The 23100-nt window shown below is 35.5% G+C and overlaps 1 protein-coding gene across 3 annotated transcripts; it reads right to left on the bottom strand.

Moving 5' to 3' along the window:
- Positions 1-580: 580 nt before the first annotated feature.
- Positions 581-21701, bottom strand: LOC105053423 (acylamino-acid-releasing enzyme 1). 3 transcript variants are annotated; one of them, XM_010934559.2, is made up of 18 exons: positions 21535-21701; positions 20609-20761; positions 20155-20464; positions 19776-19997; positions 19442-19681; positions 19215-19292; positions 17097-17235; positions 15969-16120; positions 15804-15886; positions 15604-15725; positions 15428-15506; positions 9172-9352; positions 5512-5572; positions 5294-5416; positions 3261-3458; positions 2297-2365; positions 811-887; positions 581-735 (listed from the first exon to the last, which is right to left on the bottom strand). In XM_010934559.2, exons 1-18 carry the CDS (start codon positions 21677-21679, stop codon positions 672-674), a joined length of 2496 nt encoding a protein of 831 aa, XP_010932861.2. In that variant the 5' UTR covers positions 21680-21701; the 3' UTR covers positions 581-671. The 3 variants fall into 3 exon arrangements, with proteins under 3 accessions (XP_010932861.2, XP_019709014.2, XP_029122933.2); XM_019853455.3 differs by having other exon boundaries at positions 20609-20784; positions 21535-21668; XM_029267100.2 differs by having other exon boundaries at positions 20609-20780; positions 21535-21633.
- Positions 21702-23100: the final 1399 nt, after the last annotated feature.

The raw sequence follows: 23100 nt of genomic DNA, 5'->3' as shown, positions 1-23100 counted from the left end.
ATGCAGAGTGAGTGCAGCACATGGCAGAACCAGAAATTCATGGTGGTAATACAAAGCTTGATATTCTCTATATCCATTCCAGCCCTACAAGAAACTTTCTGCTGCTCCGCAGGCAAAACTACCATGATATCAGAAAAGGATTAGCAGCTACTAAATATGGTTTCCTCACAGGTTATATAAAGTTGCATGTCGTCGTGTCGATTCTTCTAGGAATAAAAGGATGATTGTGGAGCCTCATATGGTCAAGACATGATTTTCCTTTGGGGAATGGGAGTACAAATTTTTTGATACATATTGACACTAAATAAACCACTTTAAGATGTGATGGCTATTCTCAAATGAAATAGATTGAAACAACTTGCACCTCGACAGACCAAGCATGTGTTTCAACATGGTGCCGTGCAAGCATTTGCTGCTAAATGGAAATTCCTCTCTCATTGGCTGGTGGGTCTACCCCGATTAATTTCTGCTTATGTTTCAGTTGTTGATCCAAGTGATCCTTTTGCTAAGGTGGCGCCCACAACTTAAAGCCATATCATCATTTTGTGCTCAAGGTTATCATATACAGAAACCAAGTGAATAAATATAAAAGGTCAATAAATTCCTTATTCCAATGATAATGTGAATGTTGAATACTCATGAACAAGTATAGTTAGAACAGAATATGATGCTCACTTACAGTACTTCTTAAACCATACACCAATGTTAAGAAAGCTTTCGAAATCAGACTGTGGCCTGCAACAAAGAGCAAATGTCAATAATTCGAATAATTGTTTATGGCTGTTTAGGCATGAGAGGACAGTACCAAACCTCTCGATTCCATGGACATCTTCAGGAAATACAATCACTTTGACCTCAACACCTTTCTCCCTGAGAGCCCTGGCATACTATGAACATTTGAGAGAATCAATTAGTTGTGAAACATTGTTGTAAGTTTCTGCCCAATGAAAAAAGTTTGCTCCTTTTTCTACGACCTTCCAATGAAATTATACATGTAATCCTTAATGTGGTAAAGAAACAAACTGAAGGTGTGAGGTAGGAGGCCACTTTTAACTCCTTTATGTCACTCCACATCAAAAATAATGTGGAAGCTCTATTAGGATTGTTCAAACTTCAAAGAGATAAATGCTTTTGGTTCCTTTACTTTGCAGCTATGAGAAGCAGGAATTATTTTCATCTGTTGCCTTTCAAAAATACGAAACCTTCATGTCGGTCTCCTGCTGCTATTTTGTTGCATTGCTCTAACTCAAAGCTCCAGGATGCAAATCATCATCATGCGTTGTAATGATAGTAATAAAAACCCAATTTGATGACTAAAAGTATAAAAATAATCTTTCTGTTCATTGACTTGGAAAAGTTTTTGTTTTGTCATGACTTTTCAGTTTGGGAAGCCTCCTTTAGAGGAAGGCTGCCCTACATTGACTAGGCAAGTGTAGGGCTCTCACTCAATCAGAAAAGTTAACTTGAGCGCAGTTTGGGTTAAACTTGATTCAGATTTATTCATAGGCTTAAAATTAATTTCTAACCAAGCTAAAGATTAACCCGGCTTGGTCAGTCCTGGCTCAATAAGGCTTGAAATTATTATATAATATAATATGATATAAATAATATTAATATATGATTGTAAAAAGTTTTTCTATAGCTCAGTTAAATTATTATGTTTTATAGTTTGATCATACATTTCCTAGTCTATCTAATAATTTTCTAGGTTTATGTTTAATATTAATTTTTTGAAACTTTAATTATTTGAATCAGTTGAATGTTAGCTCAAACTTGAATACCGCTTTAGTTCAAGCTTAAAACTAGCTTGACTCAAGTTTCAATTAATTTCAACTTGACATAAGATTAACAAGAAAATTGATTAGGCAAGTTTTGGGCTTGAACTGAAAGTAAGATTGAATTAGGCTTGATCAAGTAATAAACAAATCAAGCTTGATCCTAAGTTTCAAGCTCAAAAATAATTTCAAGCAAAGTTTGATCAGATCGAAGCTCAAAAAGCTTGGCTCAGTTACAACCCTAGATACCTGGCACCATCTGCTTCATTCCAAATGAAAATTTATGTCTATCTTTGACTGATTGAGGTGGGTCTTTGCTGCCCCATAATTTCAAGGTTAGTTAACCTCAACATGATAGGAAAGAAGCATAATTATTATGTTTCTTTAATGGAAGCAAATCATTATTTTTCTCACAGAAATGAATATTGTTTACATAATCTGCTTGAAATCACTAACTTTTACAGATTCATCCATTTTCCAGCCATAAAAGAAAAAATATATATCAAAAACCAAATCTGTACCTGGAGACCATTAGAAACTGGAACACGAAGATCCTGTGCTCCCAAAAGGAAAAGGACAGGTGCTTTAACCTGCAGTTATTGTCAAATTTGTAAAATGTTATTGCTCATTAAAAATCTCTCTTGCAGCGTCTATTCCTGCTATATTAAGCATACCCCCACTCCTTTTGTCCCTCCTACCCATCTTCCTGAATGAAAGTGTTTTGTTTGAATTTGTTTTCCCAATGTTATAGGTCATAATGTTATTATGGAAGTATTATTTTCAAAAATGTTGTTGAGATTCAATAATGATATTATCATGTTCATCATGTCACCACTAAAAAAAGGGCATCACCTTCTTTACAATTCTAATTGTTTCTCTCTTCTCACAAAAGTCACCCCCTCCTGCAGGAGGGCTAATACTGAGAACAGCAGTTCCATTCTGGTTCCATCTTTCATTTCCTGTTCTTATCTGATATGATAACATGTATGAATCTTTGGAACTTTAACAGAGGGAGCTTAAGTTCAACAGAAGAGGAGATATGCAAAGTTGTTGCAATTTATGTAGTTCCCCTTTTCTTCTATCCCTGTTCTCTCTCCAGTTCTTTTACTTTTTTAACTACTCCAGTTGAACAGCATAAGAAACAAACGAAGAGAATCAAAGGGAAGCAAACCAACAATTATGGGCAAACAAAGGAAAAAGACAATAAAATCACAATAATGAAGATACATGATGGGCTTCATGCAAATAAAACACTCATAACAGAAAGCTCCCTGTCAAGGATTGCTGGTAAATAGTTGAATGCCAAAAACTAACAAGCATCTTCCACTTGCACTGTTGGTTTTCCAATCAGAGTTTGACAATGTTTTGTGATTGGTCCTAACCTGAAGTGAACCTTTTGATTCTATCCTGATGTTAGTTATAAAATTCTATTTCACCATCTGTTGTAGAAGTTAACTAAAAGCAGAATGACTGATAAGGACATACCTTTGAGAGATGTGAGATTGGAGATTTGTTATAAAAGAGTTTTAAATATTCAGCTGAAGGTGCTTCTGAGAAGTAATCTTTTCCTTCTGACCCAAAGGCCTCTACATAACACCAATCAGGGATGTCAGTAGTACCAAGCATTAATGATAGGTTACAAACAGGATTCCGGACAGCTGCCACAACAAATCTATCTGGAGCCTGCATGAAAAAAAGATTAGGACATATGAATTTGTAAGATAATTTCACAACCTTTTTGTAAATTGTACATACTAAGTTTCTTATGCAGAATTAACTGGGACAAAGACCTCCGTTTAGACATCTAGAAGGCATGCATACCATACACTTGGAAGAAGAAAAAAGAGTTGAAGATTTGACAAGGATGTGACTTGTTTCATATCCATATTTCATGACCGGGTCATTGAGATATCAGAAAGTACTATAATAAAGAGTCCAAATTACTTTCTGTTTTACCCTTAAGTAACTGAAACAAATTAAAATATTGGTGGCATCATATTAATATAATTACTATTTGAACTAAGCTCTTGATTAATAGGAAAAATATTGGTATCTAGTCTTAATGTTGGAAAGCCTTAAAAGCTATGTATCTAGTCTTAGTCCACAAACAGCAGCAAGAAGCCTCATGAGCTGAAGCTCCATGCAGCTGTTTTGTGTATAATACTCATTGATACCAGAAGCAACAAATGATAAGAGAAAGATGGTAAAAAAGAAGAGGTAAGAGGTGGCAAGAGCAAGGAATGTTTTTTTCTTTTTCTTTTCTTTTAACTTTATAGGTGGGGTGGGGGAGGGGCTGCAGGGAGGGTGGACCCCTCATCAATTACATATAGGCCTTCTTATATCAAATAGCACCTCTACACATGACAGGATGGTTGTTAAACTCAATATCTTTAAATGTTCTCAAGCCTAAATGCTTGCTAGAACTTTCTGATCCTGAAGCTTAACTGTAGTTCTATTTATTTTAAACCATCTTAGCATTAAGCAGTATGAAAAACATATGCAACATACAAATGAATGCCATATAAGGTAATATTTAGAAAAAAATATCAACTATCAAACAAAACAACATGGAACATATAAATTATGAACTGTTATGTGATAAAGACTTTTGGATGTCATGGCTGAAAATAGAAGCCTGTCCACAAACAACACTTAAAGATATAAGAAAACAATCAGAGTTAGAGATGGAATAGGAGAAGGTGAATGACATTTACTCAAATAGAGTGGCGATTTCTCATTAATGGATCCTAAAGAATGGCTGCTTAATACGAGAACAGAAGCTAATGTTGAGAATGAGAACGGCAAAAACCACATTTCTGTACTCTTACTATACAAGTTGTAGAGTCATCCAGCAAATTACAGATTAAGTGATAACTTATGACTTATAGTCGTCGTTACATCATCATTACATCATATTAGATATGATATTTTAATAACTGGACTAATAATCAAAATATCAAATATATCGAAAATTGCAAGCATTGAAGCTTCAGATCAACTCGATCATTGTTCAAATGGTGAAGCAGATTACAAACCACTCTAAAAGTTTAAGCCAACATCTATATGGTTAAGCATTTGAAGCAGCCTCTAACCATGCAGAGAAGGCTCTTTGATGAGTCAGTTAATTATGAAGTTATTTATGGCAGTTATTTAAATCTTAAGTCATTCATACAAGTGATAGACTGGAAAGAAAATTACTCAAGGTAACTTGACTATATAGTAGAATTTGGAGAAAACTAGAACTAAATTGTGTTGGTAAAACATATATAGCGTGGTTCATTTTGTTCAAATTAATGATGCAAATTATGCGTCATAAATCACTCAAACGCAAACGCTGTGAGTGAAAAATACTTTCATTTTGATATTTTGTTAGTTTTCATTTCTGCAAGTAAACTACCTAATAGTTTGATGTACAAATAGCCTTCAATGTATGTAAAGTACTAAAATGTGGAGGTATATCAACAAGAAATAAACAAGTGAACCTCAACATCTCGATGAAGTATCTTTGCATACTAAACCTGGCCAATTAAATGAGTGGATAAGAAACCTCCATGTGAACCTCCAAGAACAGCTACTTTAGATACATCTACCAGTCCCTTTCCAGTGACATAGTCTAAAGCTGCAAGTACATCATTCACATCCTGCTCACATAAGAAATGAGGTGATATAGGATCTTAAATTCTGAAAAAGAATATAGATATCAAATTTCAAAGAATGAGGACAACTGGACAGGTACCTGGGTCCCAACTTTCCCTGGAAGAGATTGCAATGCTTCCTCTCCAAATCCCAATGAGCCTCTGAGACAACAAATGTTTCAATAAACAACAATGCTTTTAAAGCTTATAACTCTTGGTGGTGTACAATATTTCAAAATTTCCTCAAAATATGTATGCGCATGCATGTACGGATACATGCATGCACACAGGTATGTATGTATGGGTGTCTGTATACATGGATGCACATATAGATATATGGATGGACGGATGTATTCATGTATGGATGCATGCATGAATCGATTTATGGATGGACGTATGCATGTACGCATGTATATGTATATATTAGTCAGTTCAAGCTATACATTTTCTGAATTGGATGATGGAGATCCTCATCTATGATCCAACATAGTTGGATATGATCTACTACCTCTAAACTTCTTTGGGGACTCCCAGCCTCAACACAAGTGGTCAAAATTGGATAAGTTTAGATAACAAAAATATATATATATTTTTTGAACACGTAATGCATAGGCTAGGATTCTCCAGATCATACGATTTTTGGTATCTTAGCAATTTACAAGTAGTAGATCACATCCAATGGCTCAGATCATCGATATAGGATTTCCATTGTCCAATACAAAAAAGATGCAACTCCATAAGAGTTATACTAGGTGTAACTGATCCTAATCCTATATAAACACTCGTACATAAATACATATATATGTGGATACATCCATATGCACACATAAACACAAATTATCATGGAAACACTTGGGAGATATTCAAACTTACAGATATAGAAGGCTATATAAAAGATTTGCAACTGGTACACCACATTTATAGGTACACATTTTAAGCATAAACAAATTTAATTTCTTTATATTAGTTCAAACAAATAAAAATTGTTCTTAATTGCACTATAGAAACAATATCATAAATCATCCAAGCGTTCCATAATGATTGCAAATTGACAGGTGCATTGTTTCACATAGTTGGTCGTACAAACTGACTTCATACAACTATTTTCATATAACAACAACACATGAAAGCTCAAAATTCATGATAAAAAACAACAAGGACATGTAAATACATAGACATCAAACAGTAAAAAGCGTAGTATTCTACACTTGTATCCATACTGCTGATAATATGGGGAGCTCATGTATTCTATAGTTTTGTGAAAAAGTTTATATTGTCAGCTACCTTGATTCCTAACCTCTAGCCAGCATAGAACAATGATTGTTGTCAAGGTTCATAGTCTCGGACCTCTCGATGCCAGACCCCATACTGGCACAATGCAAGTACAATGCTAGTATGTCTAATATAGGGATCAATTTGGCGTACCGAGACTTTGTACAACCCCCATATCAAGTCTTGGTTTGGTACCAGTACGGTATAGTACACCCGATATGGGGCAGTACATATCGATACAGCAAACCATGATTGTTAGTATCATGTTCATTCTATAGATTGGGCCTTCAAATTTTCATAAAACAAGGATTAAAGGAAAAAATCAAAGGGGAAGAGCTCCAAACCATCTAAAGTAGAGAAAAAGCTTGTCATGGAAGGAAGGGTACAAATTGTACCCAAGAAAGCAAGTTTTAGGTCCCTATTGCTATGTATCAACCTACCTCAATGCAAATCAACTCAATATGCACTAGTATAAAATAGTGCATGGTACATAGGCAGAGCTCAAACAATATACTGATAACCTAACGAAATAGTACAAATTTTAGATGCAATATGGTATGAACAAACATCCATGCTTTTGATATGCATAGCCAATTATAATATAAATGTTTTAATTTTCACATATCATTTTGGAAAATGCAAACATTCTACATCTTGAAACAATACAGTCTCACATAAATGCAGATGCATTTGTTATTTACAGTAATGGGATCCGAGGCATGCAACCAATAAAATAAAAGGCAAAATGGTTATTGACTTTGTTGAGTAAAATAAAAGGGCAAAATATGCAAATGTCACAAACTAAATTCAATTATGTTCAACCTTATTGAAATTTTTTTTAAAAAAATTGTGCTCGGACACCAGTTCTATTCATAACATGCATCTCAATCAAAGCCTTAAATCCTTCAAAAATCAAAACATTCTCCTTTTCCAGTGCTTCCACGGTATGATAATCAAAAGATTCAACACCAAGAAGATGAAGACCACTATAATCAGCTTCATTAGGCTTCTTCATCATTCAACAATATCTGAAATACCACCATATTCAGTGGGGCAGCTAAGGGATCACATTCCAGATTAGGCCGAAGGAATGCATCAAGGTCTTTTTTTTTTTTTGATAAAATGCACCTAGGGCGAGTGAAAAAATAAAATTAGCTAAGATTGTGGTTACATGGAAACTTAGAAATATATCGGAAAACTTTTTAAAATGTAAATTAAGAAAACACTTTTACATCTATTTAATGTAAAATAAGATAATGACAATGTCCAACCATGAAAAAAGCTATACAATGGGATTAATTGATCATCCAAGCCTCCACCCTCGACCCCACATCCCCCAACAAAAAAGGGTCAGATAACTTGATACTGCAAGTTAATGAAACAAGCAATTATACTGATCGACAAATAGTAACACAAAGTAAGAAAGAAAAATAAACTATAACTAAAACCTGTATGTTGCAACTAATTAAGATGCTGGGGCACAATTGTGTAACTCGAACTGAAACAGGAGGTGGTATTAGGGGATGTCATAATTCATCCTTCCTCTTTGCCCCACCTGATACCCTAGAACAACTCAAACTTGATCAGCTAGTTCGCCTAGGAGGAGGTAGATTGGCACCCACTAGAAAGGCAAGGCAACATGCAGACGATGCTTGTCGCTCGGCCCTTAATGGAGAGGCAGCATTTGTCAAGGTGACCCGGTTGTTTTTCCAAACACAGGTTCACAATTTTCATTACAATCTTCTCATGTCTGGCTTTACAAATTTCATGCTTGCTCCAAGGGTCTCCCTCTAATCAAACTATTCGGCCTGAATCAAACCCTTCTTTATTAAATTCAGTTAAAATATAGTGGCAATCAAGCAAACAATTTAACTGCTTCTCCACTAAGTATGATACTTCCAAAGCTTTCCTTAATATTAATTTTATTCAGGATTCACCACACATCTACCATCATTGCCCATTTCTACTAATCTTGATCTGTGAATTTATCCTCTTTATTTTCCAAAATTTAACCTCGCAAGATTGCAGCCTCTATGATTTTCTACCAAAATTTTGTAAGGTTTTATAATTGAGCTCAAACAACTGAATTTTCATCAATGTTCCATCTCAGCTTGCCTTTTTGTCCCTCACACTGATTTTTCAATTCCTGATCCAAAGAATAGAAGATATATTTTTTGAGTTTCTAATCATCCTTGATACTCTCATTGACTAATTGTAAATTATCAGCAGAAAGCACAAACAAAGAAGTGATTCTCTCGAGTCATTTTCAGTCATTTCATTTACAGAATTATGAATGGATCAATGTTCCACAACAATCTATGGTGACATCCACTAGAAATGAAAATGAATCATGCTCTTTCTGAAAACAATGGTTAGAAAAATAATAATAGCTAGAAGGGTCAATTTGCATAAATTTAGTATAGCATAAAATATTAAACCACTGCATGAAGAAATGATTAAAAAGATGCAGAAGAAGAGTAAATGTACACCTATAATTTACAATAAGCAAGTTGTAGCCCAGTGAAGAGAGAAATGCAGACGACTTAGAGTAGCTTGTCAATGAAACTGAATGTGGACCACCATGAAGAATTACAATTAGTGGATTACACGCATTGTCCATCTTATTCTCTTTGTTCGATATAAAAATAGCCTCATATGGTTTTCTGGCACCTGCATGAAGTCGAAAAATTAACAAAGGTAGCTAATAACAGGATTTTCTTTAATATGCATGCACATCAAACTCCAGAACAATTTTCAGAATGCTCCTAAATATGGAAAAATATAATGCTTAAAAACAGGGATATTTGGAATATACAACACTACATATAAAGAAGATAGAATCTTTAAATAAATGAATAAATTAGATATGGAATAAAACCAAGCTTCTTGCTGACACCAAAAGAAGGTCCAGTTTAATGGGGTTAGATAAAGCTGGATCAGCAAAGTTATCGCATTCAAAAAACCTTCCAGAAGCAAGCAATGGGGTGTTAGTGACTATTCATAGGGCACCTGGTTGGGTGACCACCATTAGACTTTTTCTCTAACACTCAAGGAATCCTCTTTAGACTGGACATTAAATCTTATCATGAACCTCAGCAGATCTAGCTGGGTATAATTTTAAATAAAATACTGAAAACATCTTTGGGCATATCCCCATACCTCCCCAACGTCGATGCATTCCTGTTTTTACTTTTTCTTTGCTGTTTTTTTCCAAATCTGCCTATTCAATTTTGCAGTTTGAGAACTGAAATACGGTTTGAATAGCAAACAAGTATTAGTTAGGGCAACCTCAATGGATATGGTTATGACAGAAGAGGAGAATTGAATAAGAAAACAAGTTCGGAGTGGCTACATAAACACTTCTCTATGGGTAGTTTCTATACGTCCCTGTATGCATTTTCGTGTGCCTGCTGGTGCCTACATGGGTACGCTCACCATGGTAACATGCCATTAACTACACCAAATATCACAATATTTAGATCAAATACAAATTATAGTTCTATATACTTCAATACACTCCCTGCCTACGCTCCTCCATTTCCCCCAATATTCCAACATTGTGGATTATGCGGAGAACCAGTAAGATGGTAAATGCTAAATAATGTCTAATTTTGATAACAGCTCAGAAAATTAGTTTACAGAAAAAATGCATGCAACAGGAAAGGCATCCCAACACGCAACAAAATAATAATAACTAAATGACCAATTTCATAAGACACCACACATCTAGTAATCTGAAAGACACTCCAGCTATCATGATGGAGGGGACCGAACATTTGTCAAGAGAAATTTGAAGTTTCAGCCAGATTTGGGTTCCTATTACTGATAAAATGGTTCCAATTGGAAACATTTCAAAAATTGAATGAATTCCAGTAGTTTCAGTGGTTCTGACTGGTTCAAAACACCATCCCTTATTTGGCTAGGTTCTCTTGAACTTAGCCACTGGCCTAGACTACGGAAAAGTGACCGTAATGGTTAATTTAGTAAATTTAGAAGATGTATGGCAGTATGGGTAGTAAATGCCATTCTGGATGGTTCTAAATTTCTTTCATTATATTTCAACAAGTGATGTCATTTCTTAGGCCATTTCTTCATTAATTTAATTTTGAAGAAAGGACATAGTCATCAGATGCTAACAACTTCCCAGAAGCATTTTCATACGATTAAACTTAGAAATTTCAACAAGTTTGAAATTTAGGGTGGAGCTTGCAAAAATTCAAATGGTAATTTTTTCTTGCCAACTTTTTATATTGGCAGTTAAACTAATATAAGCTAAACTAAACAGAATTGTGTTCATGAGAGACTGAAAGTTAAGTAACAAATCTTGTAGAAATCAAGAGAATAATTTATTATTACTTCCATTATTACTCTAGTGAAAGATATTTAACAAATGTGCTTTCTTGCATGAAAAAGGTTTGCATTATGTTTCTTGAAAATCTCATTCAAATAATAAATTATTAAAGATATCAAAAAGTAACTCTACCTTATTTTATTTCATATTGTAAAAGAAGAAAATAGGGGATGTCTGAACTTTATTATTTATAATTTTGTATTTTGGTACTTGATATGATGGTATTGCATTTTTAAAGCCAATGATCAACAACATATACCGTACACATACTTACTTTCATATACATCTTGAAACTGAATGCTAATTTTTTCAACAAACTATAGAATAAGATATTACCTTTTCTCTGGTAAAAATATGATATTACCCTTTACAATAATGTGAGACTTCATTTCATCTTTTACTTTGTTAAATACTTTTATAATTTTTGAATTGTTCCACCATGAAACAGAACAAAGAACTATACTGCAAATGATACCTAACGAAGTTTATCCATTTTATAGTTTTCATTATTTAGATTTGTTTGTTTATTTTTGGGGTTGAAAAAGCCAAAGCTGCAATCAAATTATTTAAATAGAGCTTTTCCAATCCAATCAAACCAAAACCAAAAATGATGTTTACTCTTGGGTGGAGAGAGAACAGGGGACTTGTGTCAACAAGTATTGAAACCACAGTACAAGAAGGTGGAAGCTTACCAACTTGGTAAATTCTCTTGGTGGTTGCATTAGATATTTGGGTTCAAATCCCACCTTCAGCAGGATTTGGTGAGTCAGGGATATTTAGGCAACGGCTACCTTCTGATCGGTAGCCCATTGCCTACACTTCTTTTTTTTTTTTAAAAAAAAAAAAGAAAGGCAAGAAAAAAAGAAAAGAAATAAAACTTCTAAAAAAGGTATTAGCAATTAGCCAAAATTCCACTTGAATGCTCAAGCAAAAAATAATGTTCAACTTCAAAACATTCTACAAGATGAAAATGTCTCTACTGAGGACAAAATTGGTGCTAATAGACTGATATCTAGCATATCTTAGTTGGCATTATATTAGGCATACGCTAAAGCAGAGAAAGGGTGAGAGAAAGAGGATCTTGGTGATGTTGCCACAAAGATATCAAAAAATAGGAAGGATTGCTAGACGATGAAAATGGCAGCAATTTTTCCAACATGAATAGTTGTTAGTATTGACTAAAAAGGTCAACAACTTATAGCATGTGATATAAATTGGATATAAATCTCAGTGGGAGTTTCAGCAGTCCAAGTTTCTATTAATTAAGAAATGGAGATTATTAGTTAGGTATATGTTGTTGAGTAAGACATCCCCAAGAGCCATTAGACACCTCAAGTATGAGGAAGTCGTGAGGAGGAACTGCATTTTTATTCCCTTGCAAATAATAAAATAACACCAGCTCCCACGTCAAAGGACTTACCAAATGCTTCACTTTGATATGTTTGTTGTGTTATTTCATTATTTAACCTTCAACATTCTCCACATAGTCCTGCCGCATGGTTTAGTGTCTCCTATAAATTATACTTCATAGCAAAGACTTGCATACTCAACATGATGATGCATAGCATGCCCACCATCCAGATATGTTTAACTTGTCATTGCAAGTGACATGGGATATGGTCTAATAGTAATCATGTCTGTCTTTTCAAAGGTCTCAAGGAAGGTCCTCCTAATGGAACTGAACCCTAACTTGCTTTATCCATGGCACTTGCAGTTAAGGTTTACCAAACTGGTACCGGAAGGCATATCAGCCAGCAGCTGATTTGGCATGGTATGGATCCATACTGTGCTGTTTTGGAGCATATCGAAATTGAGGGAGAAGCAGAAGGAAGAAGAGAGAGAGGGAGGGAGGGGAGCGAGAGAAGATGGAGGAGGCAAAAGAGGGCAGGAAGTGGGAGAGGGTGTGGGGGGAGAGAGAGAGAGGAGAGATGAAGGGGCTTATTTGGGCATCAAATGACACTGGTCAACATTGATCAGCATCAAAGAGGAGCCCAATGAGCAACCAAGCGAGCAGGATGAGTAATCAGACAAGGGGATGAAGGATATGGCGAGCAAGACGAACGATTGGGCGAGCAAGATGAGTGATCCAGTGAGCGGGACGATCAATCGAGCGAGTGATGCAAGCAATAGAGATTCACAGCACTAATTAGTAGTGGAATGTGGGGCGGGGGTGGGGGGAGGGAGAGAAAGAGGACGTTAGAGGGCATCAAGGTGGGGAGGGGTGCTCAGGGAGCTTTTGAACATGTCGAACCGATGCTCAGGAGCCTTTAAATGTGCCAAACTAACCTAACTAGCTGAACTATTCAGATTCTTAACCGGTTCGGTTCGGTACCAGCACTAACTACCTAGTTCGGGTTGGTTCGACCAACCATGCTCGGAGTCACTACTAAGATGCTCAAATTAAATAGTGTCTCGTCTTTCATGCAATAGTGACATCGGATCAACCAGTGGATTTGTCCCTTGATCACCTTCTTTTGCACAGCCCGACAAATACGAACATATCTCTCCAATTTCACACTAGTCCTAAGAGTAGCAACTTCTTTGCAATAGCCAATTCCTTAAATAGGGTCACTAATTAACTCATGTTGGAACAACTATGTATTGATAAAATCACCCCTTCACCCCATCTATCAAGAAGGTTTCTAGCAATTGAAACATCACCGGCATTTCTATCCAATATTTGCCATCTCAATACTAGATTCCATACTCATAACACGCTAGTAAAACGTCGGTATGTGTGGTATGGGATTGGTTCAGTGTACTGAGATTCTGTACGCCCTCCATATTGAGTTTTAGTTCAATATAAATACAGTATAGTATGCCCAATATAGGGCAGTACACACTAGTAAGGTGAACCTTGATTCTATCAATTCTTGATGCATCTCCTCAACAAGCACACGAATCTAAGGATAACCACTCATTGAAGTTCCTGGGCTCATCTGAAGGCTTCTATCACCAAGCTCATCCCTATAAGAACCCTTTTTCATGCTTTTGCAGTTCATATCAATTATCTTTTACACTTGCTGCCAACACTATATTTGCTGGTACATACTAGGCTATCTTTTTGGTTCTTGAGCTTTTTCCATTTCAGCTCCACGTGTAATGCATCAGAGGGCTGCAAATTATTGAAATATATAGAATGTTATGGCTTAGTCTTTAGAAAATGAATCCTCTTTGAAAGCATTACAAAGGTACATCTCACTTTCCAAAGAATCTTAAGGCAACACTTCGTGGCTTCTTTTAATAAAGTTGCCTTAAAGCATAAGCTGTTTAAGTCTTAACATAAAGCATGTTTGCAGCATCCATAGTCTAGTTGCACATGATGCATGAATGCCTGCTTTATTAAATTATGCAAAACTACTACCTCAAAGGAGCTTCACCGAAAGCTTCATGCCAAAAATGGTAATGTCAGTCCCCTTTGATATTGTTAACTTTTGATTGGTCTAGGTTTTGTACATACATATGTCAGTTCCCCATTAATGCCTCCGGCAGCCCTCTCTCTCTCTCTCTCTCTCTCTCTCTTCCTCTCTTTCCTTCTTCCTCTCCCTCTCCTTCGCTGGTTTCTCATTTTAAATGCCAGAATCATCTCGGTCTGCCACAAGCATGGCTCAATATGCCCCAAACAAGGCGGTTCAGGACAGTTCCACATTCCTTATTTTATATATTTAACAATGTTAACCAAGATTCACATCTTTCAGGAAGATCCATTACGACCATGTTATCACAAATTTCATGACCAGCTTGAAACAAAAGACCTCAAATGTAGATACTTAAGCATGCCTTCACATTTGAAGATGTAGATGGACTTAACAACAATGACAATGTAAATGGTAGTATTATGATTTTTATATGTAGAATATAAGTACAACGTGCATAAAGGAAATACTTGAAAATTTGTGAAGTTTCACAAAATGCATGATACATGTGACACACAATGCAGTTATCTCAAATTCTCAACTATAATATAGCATAAACATATTGCCTTCATCTGTCATTAGATTCAATAATTTTAGAAATTTCTGATAATTGTCTTGAACATTAACTTGATGCTTGTCAGTATGTTTCCTTCACTCCTCATGTCATATGGTCAAGACCTGTAATCTACTTTTAACATTACAGCTGTCCAAGCTGTAATGTCATAATACTGTTTATAATGTGCTATCACTCATCAGATGCCAAACTGTCGCAGTTTTCTTAGGAGTTAACACAAATTTCAACATGAAATAGTTAACCAACATGCATCACTAGAACAGAACAAGCGAACAACTAGGAATGTAACCATATGCATCACAGTAGAATAGCTTGGACCTTAAAAATTGCCAACAATATATGCATAGCAGCACAGTATCATACTAATTCAACATAAGAACAATAATGTTGTGTTTATTTGCTACCATTGGAAAGGATTTCTGAAGGATCGCTGACTGGAATCTTCAATATACTAAATTGAAGTGATGATAGGAAAGATTTCACCTGTCATAAGAAGAAAATTTAAGTTTAACATGGTAAGAATTTTAATTCCTTAAATGCAGATAATGAATATAGAGTCCAAGAACCTGAGTAAGACAACCTTATCAGAGTATCTTGCAAAGGGACTTGAAACGTTTAACCAATTCCATGTGTTTGATTGATCCATCTGACCAGTATGGTAGCCATACTTGATTTGAGGAGGATCTATAGGGCTGCTTGACACTTGAAAGAAGAAAAAGATAAGTGAAAACTAAGTTTACCGCCTTTCCACTTGGACCACAGCATGATATTAACTTTTACCAGCAAGAATATTGTCCTCATCCAGTGCAAGAACATCCCATGAGTAGCTTGAGTCATTGGGAGTTACACGTGATATTTCACAACTGTAGCAGAAAATTGCAATTTAAGTATTTAAACAGGATAATTTAGCTCTTTATCTGCAAGTAAAGAGTAATCACTGATTACCTCAAAATGTTTACTGAAAGTATTACATTGGTGCTACCCCATACAGAGGACAAAATCATTGTACATCCATCAGAAAGCCACGGATCAGAGAGAAAGCTAGAACAATAAAGTCCAGGTAAGCAACCATCCTCAGGACACATCACAACAGGAACCTACAACATGTTTTAAAATTATGTACATTAGAATACAAGCTTCATTCCATCTATTTGAGCTAAAAAGGTGATACTGCCAAAAGTATATATGATTGATGCAGCACTCTAGAATACTTATGGAATCAACAGAAGATAGACAGACAAAAGATATAAAATATATAGATGGTAGAGGCAAAAAAAGTGAGAATTAAAAAGGAGGGAGGGAGGGAGACCATGGGGGAATAACTGTACAGACTTCTTCACTTGCGGATCTCCTTTTATTTCATTCATTGTTAGGATGACTGCTTCTATTGTCAATACTTAGAACGTTGCCCTCCATAGGTGGTTGGTCTCTTACTACACTGGCCACAAATGAATTGGCAAAAGTAAGGTTTCAACTACACATATGACACATAGTACAGACAATGTTCCACAGATTATTAATTGACAATCACACATATAAACTGTTGTCGCCGGTACAAGTTGATGTCATTATACAAACACAATAGATTTCAAAAAATTTTCAGAGGGTCGTGAAAAGTATAGTATATCAATGTCAGGCAGGTTAGGGTTTGGATCAGGTCCCTTGAGAATCCATATCTGATATATATCTAAAAAGAGGTAATATTTTCCACCCAAAATTGATACAAATGACCTTGAGTTGGACTGAAATAGGGTCATTTTCAGGTCAGTTTTGAATCAGAAATATGTCAAACCAATCCACTTTCTGCCCTAATCACCAAAAACCCTGAAGAATCAGGGATAGCCTACCAGAGATATCTGCCTACAGGGGGCAATGCCATACAGGTGCAGGGCCCTGAATTCTGACTCTGACAAGCCACTAAGTCTCTGTTCAGAATAGTCTATAAGAATTGTTCATTATTTTAGTATCTCTCTTCAAACTGTTCAGTAAGATAAAAAATAACATGCTTGTGAACATATTTCAAGTCATGTAACAAGATGCTTGAGTTTTTAAATAGACCAGACAAGATCTTACCACATCTATAATATTTAAAGATGACTGCAATTTCCCGTCAGCAGGCCAGTCAATTCTATGAAGTGAATTTGTGGCTGAATGTGCACCGCTATCAACAGCACTTTTTGCAGATAGAAATACAAGGGACCTTCCATCTGGACTGTAAAATAACAAACCTATTCTACTTAGTTCAAAAATAAGCTGTATAATCACTTGCTCAGCTTATGCTAGTTAAGTGAGTGCATACAAGACTGGTTACTGTGCATTCACAAAGCAAAAGTACTAATTACATATTTAAACATAGTACAGATGCACCAAGGCTAAACCAATTTTAAGTTTTAACAATCAAAACATTGTAAAGCCAAGACATGAACAAGAACAAATGAGCAACTGAACCCAGAATTTAATAATTGAAATGACCATGTGATGTGATACAAGGACATTCAAGAATGCAAGAAACTCAATCCAGACAGCAACTTTCCATAATCACCAGTAACCAAAAAGGCAATTTACAACCAAAAACATTGTCGATTTACGATCAGATTTATGGCTTTCTATTTGTCATTCATATCAATGGATATATTCAGTCAGTCAAGCCTTTACATCTCAATTCAAACAGCATAAATACAAGATCACCTGCCTCCACTTTGCAGGTACCTATATAGTATTCAATGGATGCCAAGAGATAACCATTGACTCTCCATTACTTTATTCTTGATCAGCTGTATAACTCCTAAACTTCCAGCATTGTACTAATTTTTCACATTACTCTTCTATGTTCTACCACATGCCCAACTTGGAATTGGAATCTTTAGAATTTTCATCCTATGTGCATGAATCAAGTTACTGCCCAACTTTTTGAAACATCAAAAATCCAAATTTCAAGTTTTATAAACAAATGCCACATTGGATGCAACAATCATGCATATTCCACAGGAACATTTTTCTGTGCCATGTTGCGTACTTTGAGTTTCAATGGGCATGTTAAATATCTTCATCCAGCTCATGAATTCCAGATGAAAACAGGATACACATAAATTAACCAGCCTAGCATACCTCTTGGCCATTAGGTCTAACCCCATCACTTTTGGTAGTTGTCCCACTAAAACTACATTCTTTCAATTTCGTATATGCGAGCCCAATAAAGATGGGGTAAGGGTTGTTGGTCAACGCTGCATGCTGCTTAACAAGTCCAAGGATCCAATACCTCCTTCCATCAAATCTTATCACCATTTACACAAGATTCAAGTATCATGCATTTTTCCACCTTGTTGACTAAGAGCCGGCATGACATTTGTACCATGTCATGCCATGCTGTGACACAGCAGGCACTGGCATAGAAAAATAAAAAACAGTATGAACTGATGCATAATTTGAACTCTGAATACTTTCCAACAACTCATCATTATTTTCAAGTTGACTACTTTCGATTTTCTAATATTTGGAGAAATCATATCTCAAACATCAAAGAAGATTTTAAACCCTAAAAGAAAATCCAACTACTTATTTTATGTTAACATGCACGGATTCTTAAATGAATGTATGGCACATATTCAAGATCATTTTTTTTATTTTTTCTTCTTTTGAAAATTTCACAAAAGATATATATAATGATATGTACCGTTATTACAAGTAAGAAGAAAAGTAGCATGATCTCTAGATCTTAAATCAACAATCTGTTTACCATATTTACAAGTATTTAGCATTCATGTACTCCATCACACCAAGAATATCATCTGACCATTGAATGCTGGTGAATACAAAATGAAAGATGGTGCAGATCAAGGTTTGAAAACTCAGTCTTTCTATTGGTTTCAGTTAGGCATGTGAAGTTTCAATTTCACAGGTTTCACTTCCAGTTCTGAAGTTTTTGTAAGAAGCTTGTAGACTATTCTAGAAAACAGCTGAACCAAATGAATCTACCCATGGTTCTCCAGACATTACATTTATAGACCAATATGCCCAATGACATGAAAGAAATGGCAAAATAATAACAGTAAACCAAAATTATGTGGGACGTGCTTTAAGATAAAGTATTAAAGTCATCAGAATACTAAGCATTTGCATGCAGTTTCTATTAGTAAATGACTAATATGACTTCAAAAGAGAATTATAATCAAGGGGAGCAATAAATGTTACCTAAATCGTGGAAAGAAAGCACTACTTAAGCCACGAGTTAAATTGATCGCAGTTCCAAAATTGTCCATTTCATTATCACTGAATCATCATATATGATCAAAAGTTATCAATGAGAAAAGATGGAATCCATAAAGTATCATATCAAGATTTTGTCAACTTTAAGAAGAAATTGGTGAAGAAAGCGAGCATGACATCTCTATAGTTTCTAAGGGCAAAAGCACACTCACTTTATTGGTACTTCATTAGCTTTTAGTTCTTGAAAAGGAGCCCTAATTGCATACAAGGCACATGGCCTATTGTAACAATACTTAATGCCAAGCTTTCTTGGAGTCTGGTTTGGACCATTTTCTGATGACCACCCAACAAAAACCAAGTAATTCTGACATCCATGGGAAGATAATGGAGCCCAAACAACTTGACCAACACTTAAGGATTTTGAAATTCCTTGAACAGCCTGGACTTCTCCACTGCAAACACAGATTGGAAAATGTTAGCTTGTAGAAATAGTCATCTCTCATGTGATTAAATAACTCATAGACATAGTTTGATGTAAAGATAGACCTGTTAATGTTGACAACAAACAATGAAGGCTTTCTTTTTTTCGAATAGGTTTCACCCCAGTCCTCTTCCCAATCTCCTTGGGCTTTCCAGCTACCACTGTCCTTCTCAGAACAGCCTTCTTTCTTGAAGCCCAAATCATTAAATGCTGGTTTTAACGGAGATGGCTCTTCCGCAACATAAGCAATGAGAGTTTCTTTGTGATTCCAGGAAATTCCCTCAAACCTTTAAGAATAATTCAATTTTCAAGTAGCATTTTTGAAAAAAGGAAGTAACACTGTCAATTATAATACCTAACAGTTTTGCTGTCAAACTAAATATTAGATACTCAAGTAGAACAATAACTCAGACTTCTAATTCATAAAAGCATGTAAAGCATTACCATTTATCATTATATATCGAGCCATGAACAGATTGTGGAATATGAATCTCCTTCTCCAACAGAGATGGACCGCATATTTCAAGCTGTGTAGGGGATTCATTTTCTTTATTCCGAACCACAAGAAGCTTTGAACCTGATGGTGATGGGACAACTGTGGACACACCAGTCATTTCTATAGGAAAGGGGGTCCACTGGAAATCCACTGACTGTTTACTTGTCTTTGAAACATGAGATGATAGAATAACTGTCCTTTTTTTATTAGCCAACAGGTTCACTTGCCCAACAGAAAACATTGCCCTGGAACAGTTAGCTGCAGTCCCAGAAACAAAGGCCAGAATGAATAGTATTGGAGAAAGAAACAAAGGCCAGCATAGATGCAAATAATAGCATTCACTTCTGCAGTCATTCAGAACATGGATAGAGGTAAAAGCTATAAAGGTCGAAAAGTCCATACCACTGTCAGACTTGAAAATCCATGCCTTGTCAATGATAGGGATATTACTAAATTCTTGAAGCAATTTAGCCTGGGAAGCATATTCTTCTTCAGTTGCTGCATCTATTCCCAGGGGCATTCCTTTCTCAGAGACAGCCCCAGGCACTTGCATAGCTGATGAGGTAGATAATGCCTGACTAATGTCATGAAATGATGATAATAAACCAGCAAAATATCAACTCCTTGAATGGAAAACAAATCCAAAGCACTTGAAAAAGAAAGCCAAAAGTAAGACTTTGAACTAGCAATTAACTTCCAAAATTATATATCAGTGTGGTTTTCAGTTACCCACAGATATCGATTCCCAAAAACACAAAGAGGAACCAATTTACACTAGGTTGCTCTTAGCAGATAAGGTTAATCAGCGCTTATTCACATGAAATGCTTTTATACTTAAGTAGAAACTTTCATAAAAACCAACAAAATAAGTTTTTGTTATTATACTGTCAAAGATGCAATTAATTATTCTTCGGTTGCTACACAAAACACATTAACAGTACAGCGAAAACCATTATGAAGAAATAATATCTTGCACACAACACGTAGTTGTACGACATATAGGATCTAAAACAAGTCAGAAGCAAAATGACTGCAATTCAAATTTAAAACACAGAATTGGGAATTTAGGTTGTAAGAAATAGCATACGATCTATAGAAGCACATGAGCATCTCTACGAAATAATACGGAAAAAACAAAATCAGACAGATAGAAGGGCTAGAAGAAGATCGAGCATCTAGAATCTCCAAAACCAACAATGTTGGGCATATGAATATTCGAGGACTGGCTTAAAAAAAAGGCGTGGAAACACTGGCAATCAAAAAATAGAGATTGAAAACGAGCGGGCATCTGAAAGCCGACAACGGAGAGAGAGTGGCGGGATTCTTACGCGGGATAATAGAAGAATGCAAGCGTAGTGGAGCGGAGTGACGATTTGGGGCGGAAGAATGAGGAGGAAAACCGGAGGCCGTTGAAATGGGGAGTGGGATGCAACACGCTGGCCATTGGCCCTCTTCGACAGGACATCTAGGCATCTACGGTCGGATCACCCTGCCAAGATTCGGTGCGTTATACTCCTCCGCGGATCATTGTAAAGTCCGATGTTCCTCCATGGTAATAACTCAAATGGGTGAGAAGGTATTTTATTTCATTTTATTTTATTTTTTTGGTAGAACAAATAGGCCAGGAGGCATCAGGAACTCAGGCGGACCACTGAGGGTGCGAATCAGAGTCCGACTCTGACCTAAGCTCAACTTAAGTTGAGTTGCTGAAATTTTAAGCCAAGCTCGGGCAGAAAAATAAAAAGTATGTAAGCCCAATCGAATCTATATTTTTTTATTAATATTATATTTTATTTATAATATATTAATTTAATATTTTAAAATATATTATTTGTATATTTTTAATTTGATCTAATTTTTAATTTTTTATCATATTTTTTAATAATGATCAAATTTCAACTCAAATATGGCGTAGGTGATGTCCGAGTCGAATTGAGCCAATTTTGAGTCTTATTTTTTTTAATTAAATTGAGTTCAAATTTAGATATTAAAATTTAATCATTTTCGAATCGAATTTCAAACTTAAATATTTTAAATTAAATCGAACTCAAGTCTTTAGTTCTCAATTTGGCTCGATTGTATCTCTACTCATGGCCACTTGAGATACATGATAGACTTATGGTTTCATTGTGAATATTTTGATGCACAGCATGGTACATATGAATTTGAAAATCCATTGGATAAGATTACCATGATCACATTGCTATAGGTTTTCTTTTTTCCTTTTTTTTTTTCTTTTTTTTGGTAACTCAGCTATAGGTTTTCTTTGACCTCTAAATTGGCAACCGGAGTTGCTGCATCTAAACATATCATTGGACCACAATTACCCTTTCTTCCTACAGAACATTGCTAATGAAGACAAGGACGAGCAAAGCTTCTTGGCCCAATTTGGCCTATTATCACAGTGAATATCTTATACACATCCCTATTGCTTCTCAATTTTATATACTTAATCATTAGTTTTGGACTATAGTTTACTATACCATCCTATACCACTCGATATGGGATATATAGTACCATACTAATCTCATACTAACATGCTATTATATATTGTACCAATACTCAGTATGCTGTCTTGTATCATACCGAACTATATATTAATACTATAATAGGATGATACTGATACGAGGTTTGATACCGAGTGACAAACCTTGGTTTGGATTATTCAGCTTCATGGAAGTCAATAGCAAGAACTATGTACGACTATCCTAATGCATGAGTATAGTAGGGGTGACAAGTAGGTTGGATACAGGTCGGATTAGATATAGGTCGAATCAAAAAATTATCAAACCGAAATCTGATATATTTATTAAATAAGTCAAAATTTTAAATTAGGACATGACTTATTTATCAAATAGGTAACCCGACCTAACCTGCATAACTAGTTTATTAAA

Source organism: Elaeis guineensis, chromosome 10 (genome assembly GCF_000442705.2).
Source record: "Elaeis guineensis isolate ETL-2024a chromosome 10, EG11, whole genome shotgun sequence".
NCBI lineage: Eukaryota > Viridiplantae > Streptophyta > Magnoliopsida > Arecales > Arecaceae > Elaeis > Elaeis guineensis.
This window is presented reverse-complemented; position numbering and strand designations above follow the sequence as displayed.

Bases quoted from the DNA above. Each gene is read 5' to 3' on its own strand.
- LOC105053423 (XM_010934559.2), bottom strand. From the start codon at position 21,679: ATGCCTAGATGTCCTGTCGAAGAGGGCCAATGGCCAGCGTGTTGCATC. The intron at 5,417-5,511 runs GTACCTGTCCAG...TTATGTGAGCAG, and splicing joins CAGGGAAAGTTGGGACCCAG to GATGTGAATGATGTACTTGC. The intron at 3,459-5,293 runs GTTTAGTATGCA...TTTTTCATGCAG, and splicing joins CCACTCATTTAATTGGCCAG to GCTCCAGATAGATTTGTTGT.